The sequence below is a fragment of the Manacus vitellinus genome, unplaced genomic scaffold, assembly GCF_001715985.3.
Source record: "Manacus vitellinus isolate BGI_N305 unplaced genomic scaffold, ASM171598v3 scaffold_47_pilon, whole genome shotgun sequence".
Classification (NCBI taxonomy): domain Eukaryota; kingdom Metazoa; phylum Chordata; class Aves; order Passeriformes; family Pipridae; genus Manacus; species Manacus vitellinus.
The window spans coordinates 3,965,414-3,984,273 of record NW_021940585.1 but is presented as its reverse complement, the minus strand read 5'-3'; the positions used below and the strand labels follow the sequence as shown (position 1 = coordinate 3,984,273).

Below are 18,860 nucleotides of genomic sequence, written 5' to 3'. Positions count from 1 at the left end.
TAAAAATGACTCCAGTATGTTCCAGGACTCCACCATTGCCACTCCAGAAGCCCTTTTCACATGTGGCTTGTCCAAGGAGGGCAAATGTAGCTGGTTTTTCAGCAAGAATGGAAGTTCTCGGCCATAACACTGCCTGGTTTGTTGGGATTGAGCACCTGGAGCCCAAAATTCCATAGGATCAGCACAGAATTCTGAAAAAAACCCAAAACAACAGGGAAATAGGGAATGGGGCTGTTGGGAAGCAACTCTCTGTGCCCAGAGGATGGGAGGCAGTGGTGTGATGTGGTTCCATGTGGGAATGGCTTTCCAGAGGGCAGGATTCTGCTGTTAAGAAGGAAAATTCCTTCTTGCTGACATAGTGGTGGAACAAATCACTGGTGAAATGGTGGAGAAAACTAGATAATAGCAACTCTTATTTAAATATGACTGGCCAGGGCATAATGGATCATTAAACTGGAAAGTGATGATCTGTCACCCAAAATATGCATTTGCATTGTGTGACACAGGGTTTGTTTTCTTAGCTTTTCTGTAGATTCTGGAGAGCTGGAAACTTTAGGAGAAGTTGTTACAGAATTCCTGTTCTGTAGGGCCACGTGAGAGTGGCTGAGCAATTTATCCATAGAAATTGTGGGAGAAATTTGCCCAGGATTCAGGCAGGTCACAGCCCTCACTGAGGGTACATCCTCATAAAATAAGGGATATATTTATAATGTAGGGGTTGGGCTGATGTTGATGATGGAGACTTGACACAGTGAAGCTGGTTGACTGTTTAGATGAGAGCATGGAGGTGGTAAATCATATTTGCTACTGCATGCAAGTGAATTACAGGCAGGATTGATTATTAAGAGGAAAAATCACTATCAAGGATCTACCTGTAAAGAATTCTAAACTTTAATTACCAAATTCTGTTTAAGTGCTACATGGATCCTGGTAGATTTTACCTTCCAAGCCTTCTCTTTAACAATCTTCATTAGCAGAATTTAGTGCATAATAAATACCCTGTGTTGTAATGTGGATTTAGACAGGATTTAAAAGGATCTTGCACTGCTGCACATTTCCTCACTGGTTACAGCAAGACTCATTCCCAGCTCCCACTGTTTATTAAAAAAACATTTAATGTTTCTTCTCCACCTATGCACATTTAATTATTGCTTTTTATAAGATGTGGGGAACTGATCTTGTTAGGGAGCAGCTCAGAATCAGCAGGTTTGGGTTCCCTGTCACCGTCCGGCATCATTTGAGGCGACACAATCAGATAAAATCTCTTATCTGGGTGTTGTTACACATTCACCCACCAGTGGTTGGAGTCCTGGGGTCGAGTTTGTAGGGAAAGCACCTCTTGAGCTGCACAGAATGTTTGTTTTGAAGCCATCCCATCTCCTTCTATCAGATCTGGAACCAGCAGCTCCCGAGGCTCGAGATCCGGGGCACGAAACGTTGCCGGCATTCCTTCGCTCCCAGATTTGTTGTCCCCCCGGAATATTTTGAGGCTGAAGTCGTTAATGTTTGGTGGAATGCGGAACAGCCGAGCCAGTCCTGCAGTAGATCCCAAAAACATCTTGATTAAATTAGAGGGGAGGTGGAGGGGAGGGAGGGCTGGAACAAAGAGGCCGTTGAGGAGCTGGCACGGGGTGCTGGGAATTTATGTGGCAGCAACCTACAGCTCTGCACATGGTGCAGATACACCCTGTGGTAACAAAGGAGTAGTGTGCATGTGTGTGTGTGTGTGTTTGTGTGTGCACACACGCTCAGAGCAGCTCCTTTGGGCTGCAAGAAAGGCTTCGGAGGGGCAGTTTGAGAGGAACGTGCTGAGGAAGCAGGTTTGCACTGCTGTCACCATCCTGGCGTGACTTCCTTGGGTGCTGCTGATTGTTTTCCTGATTTTCTGAGGAAGGGAAGCCTGTGGTTGTCACCACTCGTTGCAAACCTTGGCACAGCACAGGTGAGGAGGTGCTGGTGCCCCACTGTCCCCCTTCCCCATTCTCATGGACTCCTGTGCTGTGCCATGTTCATCAGGGATGATCCAACTGGATCATCTCCCAAATCGAGGGCAGAAGGATTTAGCCCTGATGGGATAAGGAGACAAGGTTTGTGGGGACCTCCCCTCCCCACACACACAGTTTATTAGTAGAGCCAGTCAGATAAGATTTTGTTGCACAAGCCCTTTCAGGGAGGTGCAGATAGACTCTGGTTGTAGGTAGAGCTGAGCATGGATAAATAATAATAAAACTGATCAGACTTGCCTTCATTTATTGCTTTTTCCTGGAAGATTGTTTACAAATGGACTTATTTTAAGCTCTGTCTGCCTTTGCACAACATACAGAATTAGAGAGAACAACATAGGATTTGATGCTGAAATAGAAATTGATACTGGAGACATTGGTTGTTGGTTCTGTTTTCTTGACGCGCATTTTCTTTGTAAATCCATGCCGCATTCTGCCATGATCCTGGGATCTCTCATGCCTGTGTGACAAGGGTTGGGATCAGCAGCCTTGAATCTGGCTGCACTTTGAACTCCATGGGAAGTCAGGGAAGTTCTCTCTGTGCATCACCTTCACCTCCCTCTACAGCACTCGAGCAACAACTTCTTTCCCATTTTCTTCTGACTTTCCCAAGGAAACCTTTCTGCTTCCTCAAATGTATTTTCATTTATCAGGGTCCGCCAGCTCAGCTTTTTTCCCTCCTAAACCTTTTTCTTTTGGTGGAATCAGTGCAGGGAACAGCATTACATTAACAGTGCTCACTGCACAGCTCTTGTTTTCATGGCACCTATGATCTATCTCACCTTCATCTTAATGGAAGGTTTTTTCCAGTCCAGCAATCCAGCAGCTTCTTTCTTGATTGCTCATTTGGAAGCACAAAGAGTTTTGTGTTTTGACAATTTGGCACTTGCGTGTCTCCTTTTCTTCTTCAAACCCGAATATACATTAAAATATTCATTTTAATCTGTTTCGCATAATTGATGCTTCAGCAGTTTGTGCAGTGAATGAGCAATTTTATGCAAGAAATAAGCAAATGGGCTGAAAAGAGCCTGGTGAAAGGCAGATGATTGGGCCAGTCCAGGCAGTTTCACCAGCACAGTGGAGCGTGTTGCTCAAAAGCTCCTTCTGTGTGAAAAGTTCAGTGCTCAGGGCGTTTAAAACAGACCCAGCCAGTCACTTCCATTAATCATCTCCACGTTGAGAAAAAGGCAGTCAGAAAACCCTTGTGACCCACATCACTGCAGGGATGAGCAGCAGCTTCAGCTTTTTTTTCCTGCTTTCAGAGGTGGAAAAAACTGTAGATTTGTTGCTGCGAACTCCCTTGGGGATTGGGAACCACCAGCTTCTCGCTTTTCTTTAGATTAAAGACTCCTCAGAAAAAAAACAGGATGCTTTCCTTTGTCAGCATTTGTGTCAGATGCTTTTTTTTTTTCCCCAGTAGCACCTGGGGAGCAGAGTTAGGAACATGGGACTGGAATGTATGGAAAAGGCAAAGGATTGGACCGTGGACACTTGTGCTGGGGAAACAGTCTGGGATAAAACAACCATCATCTCAGAAACCTACTCTGAGCACTGCTGAGCTGGACAGTGTTCAGAAGAGAATAATTTAGATTTAAATTATATGAACTCTCTCTTTTGGCTTTTACATTTATCAGTATGGTCTTGGTATTTTTTTTTTAACTCACAGCTTAACACTATCTTGACTTCCAAGGCAGCAATGTTGGTTTAAGTGTGGGTTTGTCTGCTCTGCCTCTTTATCTTTTTCTTTTCCTGAACTTTGTAGGCATAAATAATCTTGAACTTATCAAATTTGCTGCCCCAGTAGATATTAAATACTTCTAACACGCAGAGCGTGAAGGTTCAGTCACTCAAACGCTGCCTTAGTGGGTAGTGAGGGAGTAAAATGTCTAAACTGAGTAATATTCTTCTTACATGCTGACTTCCTTACCCTGCATTTCTTCAGCTTCCATACCAGGCTGTCCTGTATCCATAGTCTTCCTTGATCCTGCTAAAATTGCAGGATCTGTGTGTTTCCAGGCTTGACCTCTGAAAACCCCAAATTCTCTGGCCGTTTCCATCTCCATACAGCAAAGCTTTTCTTCCTGTGCTTATATAACATTTCAGTTTATTAATACTCTTGGTGCAACGTGGCCCTAAGTGGGCTCTGGGCTGGGCAGTTTATTGGATTTGCCAGCATAGATAGTGGTGCTTAATTGGGCCTAAATTATCTGTGGGTGCTCCGTGTTCGCTTCCTCCGCCTCTTTTCCGTCTTCCCCAATTAACTTTCGTTTCTCTCTTCTCTTGCAGAGCAAGGAAGTGGGATTGCAGCTCCAGGAAGACTTGATGAAGGTCTTGAATGAACTCTACACGGTAAATCAAACTGAGTCCTTGGCATCTTTTCAGGCACGAGGGAAGTGTTTGGGTTCTCCCACCAACGCTGATAAACGTCTGCAGTCCCTGCAGTTTGAGGCACCTCGTGTTCACCACCTACAGAGCACCATAAATCCCACTTTTTCCCTCTGTCCCTGTGTTGTTTGAGCTCTGTGAGTGTTTGCTCCAGGAAGATCACACCTTCTCCTTCGCTGCAGTGATGGTTTTAAATCAAGAAGAGTCAGAGAGAGTGGAATTATGTCTAAATATGCTAAAACCCTTCAGTTTTGTGTGGTGTGAGCAGACAGAAGGCTGCACGGGGGGGGGGACCCACTATGTGTGTTTGTTCCTCAACCCTCAGCAAAGCAGTTCCCCTTAGAGTAATAAGAGTTTTCCATCTGTGCTTTTTTTTTTGGATCTCAGTAAATCCAGTGGAGGCACCAAGGAAGAGGTGCTGCCTCAGGGAGGAGGAGGAGGAGGAGGGATGTGTTCCTGGGAGCTCATGTGCTGCGTGGGGGTTTTTCTTCTCACATTGATAAATGGGAAATCCTGTGGTTGGACGAGATTTTTGCTCTCTGCAGCTGTTGCTGAGCTAGTTCTCTTTTAAAAGCAGAACTTGCACGTGGTTCAGTTGCTCAAAATGTCTTTTCATTTTGTGCTTCCTTAATGATACTCCGGGTCATGACACGGAGGTACGAGTTCTGTCCTTCCTTCTTTCAAAAGATGATCTGGGGATGTTCCTCAAGCCATGGCACATCAACCCTGTGATGAAATTCAGTAAAAATATCAATGTTACAATATTTATGGGGTATCCCTGCAATTTCCTACATCAGTAAAACGTTCTGTTACAATTTGTTACAGTTCCAGCGTTGAAACCAAATATTCAGATAATAATAATAATAATAATAATAATAATCAACACTGCCTACTCCAGAAATTGTTTTCTATTTGAGGGCATAATCTGATACAACTTTTGAGTCATGGATGAGATCTTAGGGAAGAGCTCAGCTCTGTTTCTAACCACAGACTTTCAGGAACTGAGATTTCTTTCTAATCCAAGTTGACCTGGCAATGAAGGGGCTGCTTCCTGGAGTTTCATAGATTTGGGTAATAATTTCTGTGTGCCAGGCTCTGACAGGTCATTCAGCCAAATACTGAGTCCTGGTGGTTTCTCTGACCATGGAAGGAAGATCTTCCAGAATTCAGCCTGTGATAAACAAAGAGATGTAGGATACAAACCTTTCTAATGTCTGTGTTAGGAACTTGAAATCTATTTATTCCTTCCTTCTGCTGCAAAATTTTAAGTTGTCCCTTCACCAGAAAAATTCTTTTCCTTTGAAAAAGCCACTTCAGATTAAAAGACCATTTCTTGCTGGACCCAAAACAACCCCAGCAGTGATTAAATTTAGTGCTACTTTCTAGAAATGCTCCCACTTCTTGTCCTGCTGGGTCTCTGGTTTTAACTGGACGTGGCACAAGGTGCTGATCAACCAAAGGCTGGGCTTGATGATCTCAGAGGTCTTTTCCAGCCTAAACCATGTTGTGATTCTGCACCCAAAGCCTTGGCAGGATCCCTGTTTTCAGGCAAAATGGATATGGGCGAATTCTTTACTTTCCCCGCGCCAACAAAACACAGAGGGGTTGTTACAGCCTGTAATTTTTGTCTTGCCCTGGATTGTCCCGTGCCCTCAGCAGACTCCAGTGAGTCACCAGTGACCCCAGCAGCAGACTGGGGTGGGCAGTGGGATGAAACCATTCCAATCCCCATTTCTCCTCCTGCTTCTCTTGCTCTCTGCCAGCTCCACTCTCAGCGACAGAGGGAAAGAAGCTCCTTGGAATCTGTTATTATAAATGCCTGCTTTATAGTCTGAGCGTATGGGGGAGCTGGGAGTGCCTGTGTGTAAATTATTCAGCACGTCTCTCCAACACTGGCTGCATTCACATTCCCTTTCATGTTTAAATCCAGTGTCTCTTTGTAGCTGAGAACCTTTGCTGATCGCTGCAGAGGCAGAGCTTGCGTCCTACTTACGTAGAACTGTGTCACGTTGTGGTACAAAACAGGTATAAACAGATTTTCCTCTGAAATCAAGACCCCCACTCGCATAAAAAAATTGATTTATTTGGGGTGACTTTGTGCAACTGTGCTTTTTTTTTTTTGCCTCCCCCCACGAGAGTTACATCATGATGTTTGTTTTGGTGTGTGCTTCGAATTGCTTTGCATTTCTGGATAAAAAACTAGTTTATGTATCGTGCCCTTTGGTTTTTTAGTTCTTTTTTTTCTCCTCAACACAAAGCTAGACATTAATATCCTGTGAAACAAATGGGGTTTTTTTGTGACTTTGGGGGATATTTATCTATATTTAATTATAAAAAATGTGCTATAATAAAAGTTGTCCATATAGTACAGAGTCCAGATCTCCCTAAACAAAAGGACAACACTCTTTTATTAATATTTTTATTACATAAGGTGAACAGAAGTACTTTTATGTACCAAATTTGATATAAACAAGTGGAACCTGAGTTGCTTTTGCAGCCATTGTGTTCAGACATGATTTACATACAGTTCCTGGAGACTTGTGATGTTTAAAGGACTGATTCATCCAGATGAAAGACTGATAGGCATCCCTTTGGAAAACTTACCTGCTGATGAAAAGCTCTCATTTTCCAACGCTGGCATATCATTTTCTTTGAGCAGCAAAGGAGGCTGGATTGAGTCTGGATCTTTTTTTGGATCTCATGCCTCCTTTATTGGCTTGTACAAGAAGGCACATGCCAAAGTTAAACAAAAGAAACAGCTGCAAAATAATCCACTCTGTTTCGAGAGCCACACACTCATTTGTGGCATCTTCTGAGAGGGGAAGTTTCCCCTGAGTTATTTTTCCAGCTCGGATTATTTCGAGTTTAACAACCTTGCTGGGCTCTCTTCTTCCTGCAGGTGATGAAAACCTACCACATGTACAACGCCGACAGCATCAGCGCCCAGAGCAAGCTGAAGGAGGCCGAGAAGCAGGAGGAGAAGCAGATTGGGAAGTCTGTGAAACAGGAGGACAAGCAGACCCCCCGCTCCCCCGACTCCACCTCCAACGTCAAGTTCGAGGAGAAACACGTCCGGCGAAGCTCCGTCAAAAAGATCGAGAAAATGAAGGAGAAGGTACTTGCCTGGCAGTGCTGCTGCTTGTGCAGAGGGGGTTTTTGCAGTAGATCAGCACGGGGGATACAGAGTTCCCTCCTCAACTGCAAAATGTCTTTTTTTTTAATTTTTTTTCGGCCGTTTTAAACGCTCGGATTAAGGAGAGGCCAAAGCTCGCACCGATCCAGTGGGCATTTTGTGTGAACACGGGTAATGCAGGCCTGGCACAGAAAGTTAAAACACAGCGTAAAAGTAACAATTACCTTCTTGGAAGGTCTGGTTGACATGTGTTTTTCTTGTACAAAGCACAAGGCCTGTGATAGGAGGGAGTCAAGTAATCCCACAAAGCCAGTTGCCTTAGTAGTCAGTCAGCTTTAAGTCAGTTTAAGGTTAGTTAGTCACTAATTGGCCAGTTCAGCTCTAAAGTTTAAACCAATAGGAAGGAGAAGAGTTATTTTTTAATGGTTTTAGACTCTGGAAGTACCAAGTTCAAGCCTAGCTTCTGTTGGAAGAGGTGGGGTGCTTGCAGCAGCCCTCAAACTGCCTGTGGTCTTCTGATAGTGCTGGAGCTGGACCATAAATAACCTCATAAAACCCACCTTGCTCCTTCATTCTCTCCTTAATCTTCCCCAGCCCACACCCTCAAGAGAAGACTTTCAATCCAGAGCTGCCTGGTACAGAAATGCTTAAAACACCTAAATAATTAATCTGCATTTTAAGTCTTGGAGTCTTGATAGAACTGGAATTCAAATGGACAAAATCCGTGTGGGCAGAGCAGGCTTTGTTCAGTATCCTGAGTGCTGCTACACCTCTTTTAATGCTGTATTCTCTTTTTCTTTCTCTTTTAGCGCCAAGCAAAGTACACAGAGAACAGGCTGAAGGCCATTAAGGCAAGGAATGAGTATCTGCTGGCCCTGGAAGCCACCAATGCCTCGGTGTTCAAGTATTACATCCATGACCTGTCTGATCTCATTGATGTAAGTGCTGCTGCTCGGGGGCCTGCACTGGGTGTCACTGCCACGAGCCCTCACCCCTTCCCCTCCTCCTTCAGCATCTTCTGCACCAGCACAGCTGGAAACCTCTGCACAGCTGTGCAGGGACAGGCAGGATGGGCAGCTTGGAGGGTGGCCACAACCCTGGTATTTGTTCATGGAGCTGTGACATGAACTTTTCTTACATGGCCAACTCGGTTCATTGCACAGGGAGAGGAGAAACGTGGCTCTGAAAAGGAAAGGGAGTTGCTTAGTTAAAATGAAACCCAGCTTTGGTGTCACACTGTTGCCTGACATTTTCTCTTTGCTATTTTAAGCAAACCCGCAAAGATTTTAGCTCTGAAGCACATTTTGAAAGGAGGTTTTGAGCTGTAGAAACAGTAGAAGAAATTTGGGAAAAGAACTGGGAGTTCAGAAGCATTTCCTGAAGTGGCTTTTCACTTGTTTTGAAAAATTCAGAGAACCATAGGATATCCTGAGTTGGGAGGAACCCACAAGGATCATTGAGTCCAACTCCTGGCCCTGGGTAGGACACCCCAAAATCCCACCCTGTGCCTGAGAGCATTGTCCAAACACTCCTGGAGCTCTGGCAGGTTTTAATGCCCTGGGGAGCCTGATCAGTGCCCAACCACCCTCTGGGGGAAGAACCTTTTCCTAATATCCACCTGCAACCCTCCCTGACACAGCTCCAGCTTGTGTCCTGCCCTCCCTTGTGTCCTGTCACTGCTCACAGAGGGAATATATTCCAAACCCCGCAGTGTTCAGTGGGAATCAATTCTGCTTTTGGTAAAACTCACAACAAGAACAACAAAAAAATCAAATCTCTGCTCTTTGAAAACTCAGAAAAGCCAGTTGGGAATCCTGAGTTACTCACAGGGATGTAACTCCCCCCTTCAAGCTGTGTCTGGGTCACTGCCTCGTGCTGGATCCAGTTCCCTTTCCAAGGCCATCCCAGTTCCAGCACTGCTGGAAACACTCGGCTCAAAGCCTGGAGGGAGCTGCAGCAGGAGCAGGGAGTAATGAACACAAGTGTCTCTAGACATAGGCAATAAAGAGCACTCAGAGCACTATTAATTACTCAGCTATTATAATAACTAACAGTCTATATAATACATTTATTCAGCTGATGATAAACTCGCCTGGAGTGCTCTTGTGCCAGGTGTTGATTTAAACCTGTCCTTTGGAGGTCAGGGCTGTCAGTGAGAGTGGGCTTGAAAAATGCTGTTATTTCCAAATGTCATGATTTGCAGAATTGCTGCACTGAAGAGGCCTGGGTTGTTTATTCCTGCTGCCTTTTTAGGAGCCCTGTTTTGGTTAACGTTTGCTCAACCTTAATTGTGTGCTCTTGGGTTGGTTTTTTTTTTTTACAAATGATAACTTTTTGTACGTGTTTACATTGAAAAGTTGGTTGGGATTCGCTTCCCTGCCATCAGCCTAATTCAGTTATCTCAGTTTTTACTTCTACAACCCATCTCTAAGTCCTCCCCCAAATGCTGCCCGTGTGCTTGGTTCATTTGTCTGCCCAGTGTATTTTCATGAGTCAGATACAGTGAAGAATCCTTTTGCATTTCATAAGCCCAAACCAGCTTCTAAGCACGGACCTGAGATGTTTTAAGCAGGACATGACAAATCTGGGTTATCCAGCTTGGAAAGAAGTGCTTCTCTCACAGTCCCAGCTGTCTCTGGGCCATGGCAGGCAGTGCTGCAAGACAAGGAGCCAAACTGCAGCATTCCAGGGATTTCCTAGAGAGGAGCTATCGTGGCTCTGGGTGAGTCCGTGCCCGTGTTAACCCCCTTCAAGCATTCAGTTTAACACTACATTATAAGTTTTCATAATCTTTCAAATAGAAGTATTTATCTGTTCTGTTTTCAGGCATGGAAAAATGTGGGACTTGTCTGGGAGCACAGGAGATGGAGCTCAGTTATCTCATTGTCAGGGCACAGGGAATATAGATTTATTAATGCCTTTGATCCTGAAGGATTGAAAATTAACAATTATAACCAGTGATGGTTATCTGAACCGTCTGAATTAAATAAAAATGTGATTTTTAAGCCAGGCTGTAATGCTTTCCCTCAATCTGATCATTTGATCATATTGAATTTTGAAATATAATATAAAAGTAATCTTCAAAGTTACTTACAAGTAGATTGTGTTAGACCCAACAGCATTAAACTTGTCATGTTTATACAGCACATTGTGTTCCCTCTCCAGTTACAGGGAAGGATAACAGGGAGTTAATTCTTCACTGAGAGTTAAGAACAATAAATTGTTCCTGACATAGCCCAGTAGTTTTGAATTTCCTGACTTTGGGGACTGAGGCAGCTCTTTGATGCTAATGAAATATTACAGTAATGGGGAAGTTTGCATTAACTCATATTTATAAAAGGGTCACTAGGACAGGATTTAAAAAAAAAGAAGGTAAAAATGTGTGTGTGAGTGACTCACAGAGCTTACTTTACTTTTCTAGGAATAGGTATTCCATTGCTGTTTACTCCAGGATCCCATCCTTTCCCTTCCAAATGTAAATTGCATTTTACAACAAAGGGCTTTTTCTCCTTAAATCTTCTGGTTTGGGTCTGTTTGAAAACTGCTAACTGGCAAAGGGTTAATCAGCTGTCATGTCGGGAAGGGAATTTGAATGAGTTATCATTAAATTCTTATAAAAAATTGATTTCCTTTGAGAATGATTCCATCAAACATTTATATAACCCAGAAAAGGGACAGTGGGACTGGTACATTTATAAACACGGAACGCTGGACTTTAAAAACCTTTCCAGTGGGGGAGTGGGCTGGGAAGTGTTTTCTGTCACTGCCTTCAGCAGCAAAAAGCCAAAACACTTTGCTTTGAGGTGGGTGTGGCAAATTAACTGCCCTTGGACCTCCCAGCTCCCCCAGTGCTCTCCCCTCCTGCAGCAGTCCCACTCTCCTTCCAGGCATGGATGTGATGGGAGAAAGGGAGCACTGGGAGGGCAGAGTGGGAGCACTGGGAGGCTGCACAACCTCCTGACCCACAGCAGGAATTGTGTCCAGTTCTGCTCTCCATAGTTGAAGAAAGACCAGGAGCTACTGGAGAGGCTTCAGCAGAGGCCACAAAGATGATGAGGGGTCTGGAGCATCTCTCTGATGAGGAGAGACTGTGGGAGCTGGGCCTGGTTAGTCTGGAGAAGAGAAGATAGAGAAGTGTTTCCAAGGGGTGTTGGGATGGTGCCAGGTGTGTTCAGTGGTGCCCAGTGACAGGACAAGGAGCGATGGCCATGAACTAAAAGAGAAGTTCTACCTCAGCATGAGGAAGAACTTCTTTCCATGGAGGTGGCAGAGCCCTGGAACAGCTGCCCAGGGAGGGTGTGGAGTCTCTCTCTCCCTCTGGAGACATCCCAAACCCACCTGGATGTGTTCCTGTGTCACCTGCTCCAGGTGACCCTCCCTTGGCAGGGGGGTTGCACTGGGTGATCTCCAGAAGTCCCTTCCAACCCCAGCTTACTCTGTGATTCTGAGGAAAGGAGTGAGTGCTGCTGTTAAACCTGAGCTGATCCCAATCCTGGGATCCTGCAGCACTGGCCCAACTCTGCCTTCCCCCCCCCATGGCTGCAGGGAAGGACTGCAGTGTGTGTGCACTGAGCAGTAGCTGTGAGTGGCTCTTGATCCAAGACTGCCTCCACACGTGCAGATTCTCAATCAGGCCTCTTTTGTTTTTGGTGTTTGGTTTTTTTTTTCCTTTTTTTTTTTTTTTTTCTTGGCTGGTTTTGTTCTTTCTGATTGAATGTAAAGTCCTTTAATTCTCTGCCTCCAGCCCAACCAGCAACTGCAGCTCTTTTTACAAGACTCCCCACCTGCCACAGCTTGTTGGCACAAGAACCAGGCATCCAGCAGCACCCGGTGGCAGAAATCCTGTGAAAGCAGGGAATGGTCCAGTAGCCTCTCTCTTCCCTCTCCCCCCACCCCTCCTTCTCTTTTTTCCCCTTTTTTTTCTTTGCTTTTGCACACAATGACAGTGATGAGACCCAAATGATGGGCGAGGAGGAGATTTCATGTGAATTTTGCTTACAGAGCAGCACAGCAATCAAGCAGATGGTCTCTTTCTTTCTTTCTTTTTGGATATTCTCCTAGTGTGTGTAATCTTGCTTGTAATTCCAAGAAGGTGGGCTCCTTCTTGCTCACTCAATTCGATGGCTGAAAAAATCCAGGCTGTTTCTGACCAGTTAATGAAAAAGTGCCTTTTCCCCCTTCTGAAACATGAAAACTTGGCTCTGCAGCCCTGGTGGAGATGAAGCTGCTTGATTGTATCCCAGTGACATCACCCTGGTGTCAGCCATAGCCAGGAAATTCTTGACCATAACCACTTTCTGCTTCAAAGTTTTTTTGCTCCTCTGTTTCACCCCAGCAGTGAAATCATCCCAAGCAAAGGCTGCTTGGCTTTTGGATGACTCTGTTCTCATGCCTGGGATGTCCAGGTCATGTTCCTCCTTCCTGAACTACACTGAATAAAGCAGTTTTCCATGTTTTGGGCAGAATTATCTAGATGCAGATTAACTTTTATACATGATCCAAATCCTGTGTCTCGTTTCTCCAGTAGTGCCTTGTTTTCCTCTTCCTTTGAATAATGTTATTTAAGGATTTTGGAGCGTGTTTCTAGGAATCAGGGCCCCTAAAAGTGAGGTTAGAACTTAGGGGAATACACTGGCATGCTGTTGAACACACTCAATTCTAGGTTATTTTTTCCTGACAGCATGAAATGAATATCTAATACTCCACAAAAACTCCACAAACTGTTATAATTGTTTAAGCTCCACAAACTGTTATAATTGTTTAAGCTCCACAAACTGTTATAATTGTTTAAGCTCCACAAACTGTTATAATTGTTTAAGCTGTGCTTGTCTTGGTTATTAATTATAACATGGTGGTAGAATTTGTGTGGGATTACAGGTTGAGGTTCTCTAAGGACCCTGGGCAAGATGCCTCTGCCCTGAGGGAGGGATGTGGGACCACTCTGGTATCCAGAAGATGCTGAAATAACCACAACTTGTTATCCACTTAGAATCACAGAATCACAGAATCAGCCTGATTGGAAAAGATCTCCAAGATCATCAAGTCCAACCTTAATCTTTCAGCCTTGCCTGCTCTTAAAGCAACCTCATGTCAGCAGCCAAACAGAGGGTCAGCCTGGTCTTAAAGACTGAGATACTGGATCATTTCCATGGGGAGAATCCCTCAATCCAAGCCAGGGGGCACAAGGAATGGGCTCATCTCCAGCAGAGGCTCTGAAGCTGAAAACAGATGCAGAAGGGAAGTTTGCTGGTGATCAGTGTTAGGCAGAATATCTTAGCTTTGAAGATGTTGTTCAGGAGGAATTCTGCAACTCTATAAAGCAAAAAGTTCCTCCTTTAAAATTAAGAGCAGCACAGATTTGGTATAGGTTTGTCTTGGATAACTACAGGCAGAATATGAAGTGTCTGACGAGGCAACATGTCCTTAATTCACCTAGAAAAACTATTACAGAGAGATGTTTGCCTTTAGACTGTATATAAAAGGCTTCCTGCATTAAAAGAGGTAAATTTCCCCAGCTCTAAATCAGAGCTATTTGAAACCTTTTCCACAGAAGAGTTCTCTGTTGAAAATGCAGTTTCACTGAAGCATTTGGTGAGAGCACGTTGACTCCAAAAGCGCTTTTGACTTACACAACTTCAGGCTTCGGATTTCCATCCCGGCATTCCTCCACTTTATTCACGTGGGGTGGGGGGTGTGTGTGTGTGTGTTTTTCCAGCAGTGCTGTGACCTGGGCTACCACGCCAGCCTCAACAGAGCCCTGAGGACGTTCCTGTCGGCCGAGCTGAACCTGGAGCAGTCGAAGCACGAGGGGCTGGACGCCATCGAGAACGCCGTGGAGAACCTGGACGCCAACAGCGACAAGCAGAGGCTGATGGAGATGTACAACAACGTCTTCTGCCCCCCCATGAAGTTCGAGTTCCAGCCACACATGGGTGACATGGTCGGTTTGGGTCCCGGAAATTCCAGCTGGAGTTGCATTGATATGGAATGCTCTTTTAAATCAGGGTTTTTTCGCGCAGTTCGTGTCCCGCGTGTGCGTTTTAGCACATCATGAGGTAAAAGGGGATTGAAAGCTCAGTTCTGCTCTGCACTTTGTTTTCATCCCCTACACAGAGAATGTCTCACCCAGCTCTGCCCTCAGCCTCATTAATACTCATCTGAGCGTTTCCTCAGACACTGAAAAAGCTGCTCTTTAGAGATTTCAAAGCTTGGAATCTTTATCAGGGATATTTATAAGCCTGGTCAATAGTAGATCAATCCAGCATCTGATCAGGCTGGGTAAAGAGGGTCTCTCTAACTAACACCACAAAACAGAAAAATATCCCCTCCAAATGAAGCCCTGGGTTCCTTCTCCTATTTAAACTGACAATAGTCCCTCTCTAGAGAGGGAGTGCTGGGAGTTCAATTAAAAATCACTTTTCTAGTTCCATCACCCTGGGCAGGGTGGTCAATCCCTTCTTAATTGAAGCCGTTTCTCCACCCACTTCTCTCAATAGCCACTTTCACCTTCTACAAAGGATTTTGAATATTTGTAAGTCAAGGCCTGATGAACCATCCTGAACCCACCCAGCTACTGCAATTGAAATCTTTATCAGGGATATTTATAAGCCTGGTCAATAGCAGATCAATCCAGCATCTGATCAGGCTGGGTAAAGAGGGTCTCTGGCTCCCACTCAGTCCAAGGCCACCTGTTTGGCTCAGGGTTTGGGGGGTTCAGGGGAGCCTGAGAAAGGGGAGGTGATGTAAAGATTAAGCAGAGGCTCCTGATGTGGATGCCTGAATTTTACTGGCTCTTTTTTGGCCATCAGAGGTGCTGAAGATGGAAATGCTTAATTGGGTTTAATGCTAAACGGGAACAGGATGCTCCATTTTTCCCTTTCATTTAACCTACCAGTTAAATAAATAAATAAATAAATGAAATGAGGTAAATTCCTGCACCCTGAGACAGAATGTGAAGTTAGAAACTCGAGGGGACAGCATAAAGAAACTTAAATGCTGATTTTTGATGCGTTTGGGTGCGTAATCTTGGAGCAGAAATGCTTTCCAGTGGTGCTTTTTGCATCTTCCTTGTGAGACGAGGCTGTCAGAGGACTTTTCGGTTTTTGGCACGGAAAATCCCTCTCTTTATAGGTTTATCAAGATGTGGTTACTCAGCTGGGAACTGTTTAAAAGTGGCACAAGCTGAAACCGGTTCTAAATGGGAACACATGCACAGTGTGCTAATTTAGGTCAGTTGGTTGGATTTCTAGATTATCCCCTGAACACTGAGCACAGACTGGAAGGATGGTCTCTTGCAGCCTCTTCTTTCCAGCCAGGAATTACAATCACTGCTTCAGGCTCTTCTTTGTCCCTTCCATTTTAAGGGAAACTCTCAGACTGCAAATGACCTTTCCTGGGTTTTTTTTTTCTGTGCTTTGGTGGTATCCTGGAAGATCGTGGGAAGAAAAAAAGAATTACCTGCAGTCAGTCATTGAGCAGCAGCTCCCATTCACTGAATCATTTCTCTTGGTAGTTCTTAAGGCCAAATGAGTATTTATAATGCAGCTGATGGTCTTGTTGCAATAGTCCTACATTGAATACATGATGGTGTGTGTGCATGTGTGTGATAAAACTCCCATTCCAGTTTCTGTCTTTAAAAAAACAGCCTTAGGCAGTGAGGGCAGTGTTTTCTTTTTAAAAAGCCCCCCCCCAAAAAAAACCCAGAACAAAACTAAAGGGAAAAGCTGCCTCATGCTGTGAAATAAGAGTAATTCTGAGCAGCACAGGGAAGCTCAGTGTTCTGGCATGTTTGACAGGTCCCTAACCTGTTCTTTTTTTTTATTTCAACTCCCCTGAATTTATTAAATGGTGACTGGTGCCTGTTGCTGTGGTGTACAGGTAGTTCAGCTGAGGGAGCTCAGCCCCTTGTACCCCTGCCCAGGATGCCTGGCTAAAACATTGAACCAAATTCTTCTTGATTTGCCACGTGATTTAGCCCAATATCTGAGGTGAAGCACCTTCAGACTTCCAAAACACACCATGAGCTTACATTACTGGAATGAGCTTGTTTTTCCTAGCTCTCCTGTGATGTTCTCATCCTCTCTTTTGCTCAGTCCACCCAAGAAGGGAACTGCAGTTTGGGAGAACCTTTGCCACTGGTTGAAATCCAGGGCTGCAAAGTTTGAAAGTTAAGCACTTTGGAAAACGTTTGTGTATAATAATCAAATGACTAATTGCAGTGTTCTTGATGATGTGGTTTTTTCCCCTGTGCTGTTTCCCTCCCAGGAGTCCCAGCTGTGTGCCCAGCAGCCAGTCCAGAGCGAGTTGGTGCAGAGGTGTCAGCAGTTGCAGTCCAGGTTATCTACACTGAAGATTGAGAATGAAGAGGTCAGTTAATCCACCAAAAATCAACAACTTCTCCTACCCACTTCCAGTCCATCCTGGGGAACTAATTGTGGCAGAATCCTGTTGCTGTGATCCTCTTTTATGAAGACTTGTGTTAAAATTCAAGACTGAGGCAGTTGAAGCCAAGCAGTTCATGAGTGTGTGATCCCACATGGAAGTTGGGTGTGTGGAGAGGATCCTTTAAAATGCCTCCATGGCTCTTTCTCCCCACCCTTCAGTTGATAAGACTGGCTGTGTTGCAAAAGTTGTATTTGGATAGCTAAGGGAAAAAGAGGAACTTAATGTTTTGAAGTGAAGACAGTGAATTTGCATCACCTGGAGTAAGAGTGATTTTTGTTTAATTGGTCATCTAAGATGAGAAGACTACATCAGTGGTGTGGCCTATCTCTGCACCTCTGTGTTCAAGAACTTTTAATCCTCCTTGGGTAAAATTTGCAACTCCTTTATGTCTAGGAAGTCAATTCAGATTTACCCTCAGTAAAAATGAAAAGTGCAGCAAAGTCCTGCTTGTAACATCCAACATTTGATGCCCAGTAGATGTAGTTGCAGAGGACAATTAGACCATCTTTGTTCCACACTCTTTGAGGTTAAATGTCTTTACATCTGCTCCTGATCACAGCTGATTTCCTGCTCCTGGCAGGTTCTGGGTGCTGCCAGCCCTTGGGCTGTGCTGTTAATGAGCAAAACTTACCCCTTAATTACGTCAGGACGTGAAACCAGTAATATCTGTTTATTACCAAAGTGCTCCAGGGCACTTGCTGCCTCTCCTGTTTGCACACAACGTGCTGTCCTCACCTGTAAGTTCTCTCCTTCTCGCTGGGCAGGTTAAGAAGACCATGGAAGCCACTCTCCAGACAATCCAGGACATTGTCACCATAGAGGACTTTGATGTCTCGGACTGTTTCCAGTACAGCAACTCCATGGAGTCTGTGAAATCCACTGTCTCAGAAACCTTCATGAGCAAACCCAGCATTGCCAAGAGAAGGGCCAACCAGCAGGAGACAGAGCAGTTCTACTTCACTGTAAGGGGCTCGTTTGTAGGAGCTTAGGAATGTTTTTTCTTTTGGGGAAGAAGTTCTTCCCTGTGGGGGTTGGCAGGCCCTGGCACAGGTTGCCCAGAGAAACTGTGGCTGCCCCATCCCTTGAAGTGCCCAAGGCCAGGTAGGAGCAACCCAGGCTAGTGGAAGGTGTGGGGATGGAACTGGATGAGCTTTAAGGTCCCTTCCAACCCAAACCCTTCTGTGATTCTCTATTTTCAGTGTGATTTATTTAGAATTACACTCACCAGAGAGTGCAAAATGATGCTCTTGTCTTACAAAAACACTTCTGTCATTGATTTTTGGGCAAGCAGAGGAAGCACGTTGGGTTTTTTAAAACGTGTGCTCTCAGTTCTCTGCAAATGTATTGGGATGCCTTTGTTGATGCAAACGTGGTCTGTGGATAAATAGTGTAAAATTTGATTTCTTCTGCATCTGAAAAGGAATTGTCTGAGAAAGAACTTAATAGCTTGTAAATATCAATTTTCAAAACTAATAGAAGCTAAAAGGATGTTTAGCTCTTTCATTTTTTGTTATTATCATCTTAAAACTCCAGCTCACAGCTTTTCACTAAGTCAGTGCTTTTTACAAGATGCTAAGAGCTTTCTGATGTTGACTTTCATATCATACTATGTGTTTTTTTCTAAATCAGATTTATGTTAAACTGTTGAATTTGGCTGGATTTTCAAATTATATCAGATTAGCAGATGAAAATCACAGCTCTTATCCTGGTAACTTTGTCATTCCTTTGGCATCTTTTGCTCTATATGATATCCTTCACTTCTTCTTCCCAGAATTATTAAAAGTCTGAATTTTCTGTGCAAATTGCAGTAGCTGGATGGGTTCAGGATGGTTCATCAGGCCTTGACTTACAAATATTCAAAATCCTTTGTAGAAGGTGAAAGTGGCTATTGAGAG

At 44.3% G+C, this 18,860-nt stretch overlaps 1 protein-coding gene across 3 annotated transcripts in view; it reads left to right on the top strand.

Annotated features, from left to right (window-relative positions):
• SRGAP2 (SLIT-ROBO Rho GTPase activating protein 2) overlaps positions 1-18,860 on the top strand; it is a 103,048-nt gene that overhangs the window by 52,399 nt on the left and 31,789 nt on the right. For 2 of the 3 annotated variants that reach the window (XM_029962542.1, XM_018079803.2), the window contains exons 4-9: positions 4,290-4,352; positions 7,288-7,503; positions 8,331-8,459; positions 14,237-14,461; positions 16,786-16,887; positions 17,730-17,927. In XM_029962542.1, the coding sequence (XP_029818402.1) occupies positions 4,290-4,352; positions 7,288-7,503; positions 8,331-8,459; positions 14,237-14,461; positions 16,786-16,887; positions 17,730-17,927 (933 nt within the window). The remainder of the gene's footprint in view (positions 1-4,289; positions 4,353-7,287; positions 7,504-8,330; positions 8,460-14,236; positions 14,462-16,785; positions 16,888-17,729; positions 17,928-18,860) is intronic. The other variant, XM_029962543.1, reaches the window with a different exon arrangement.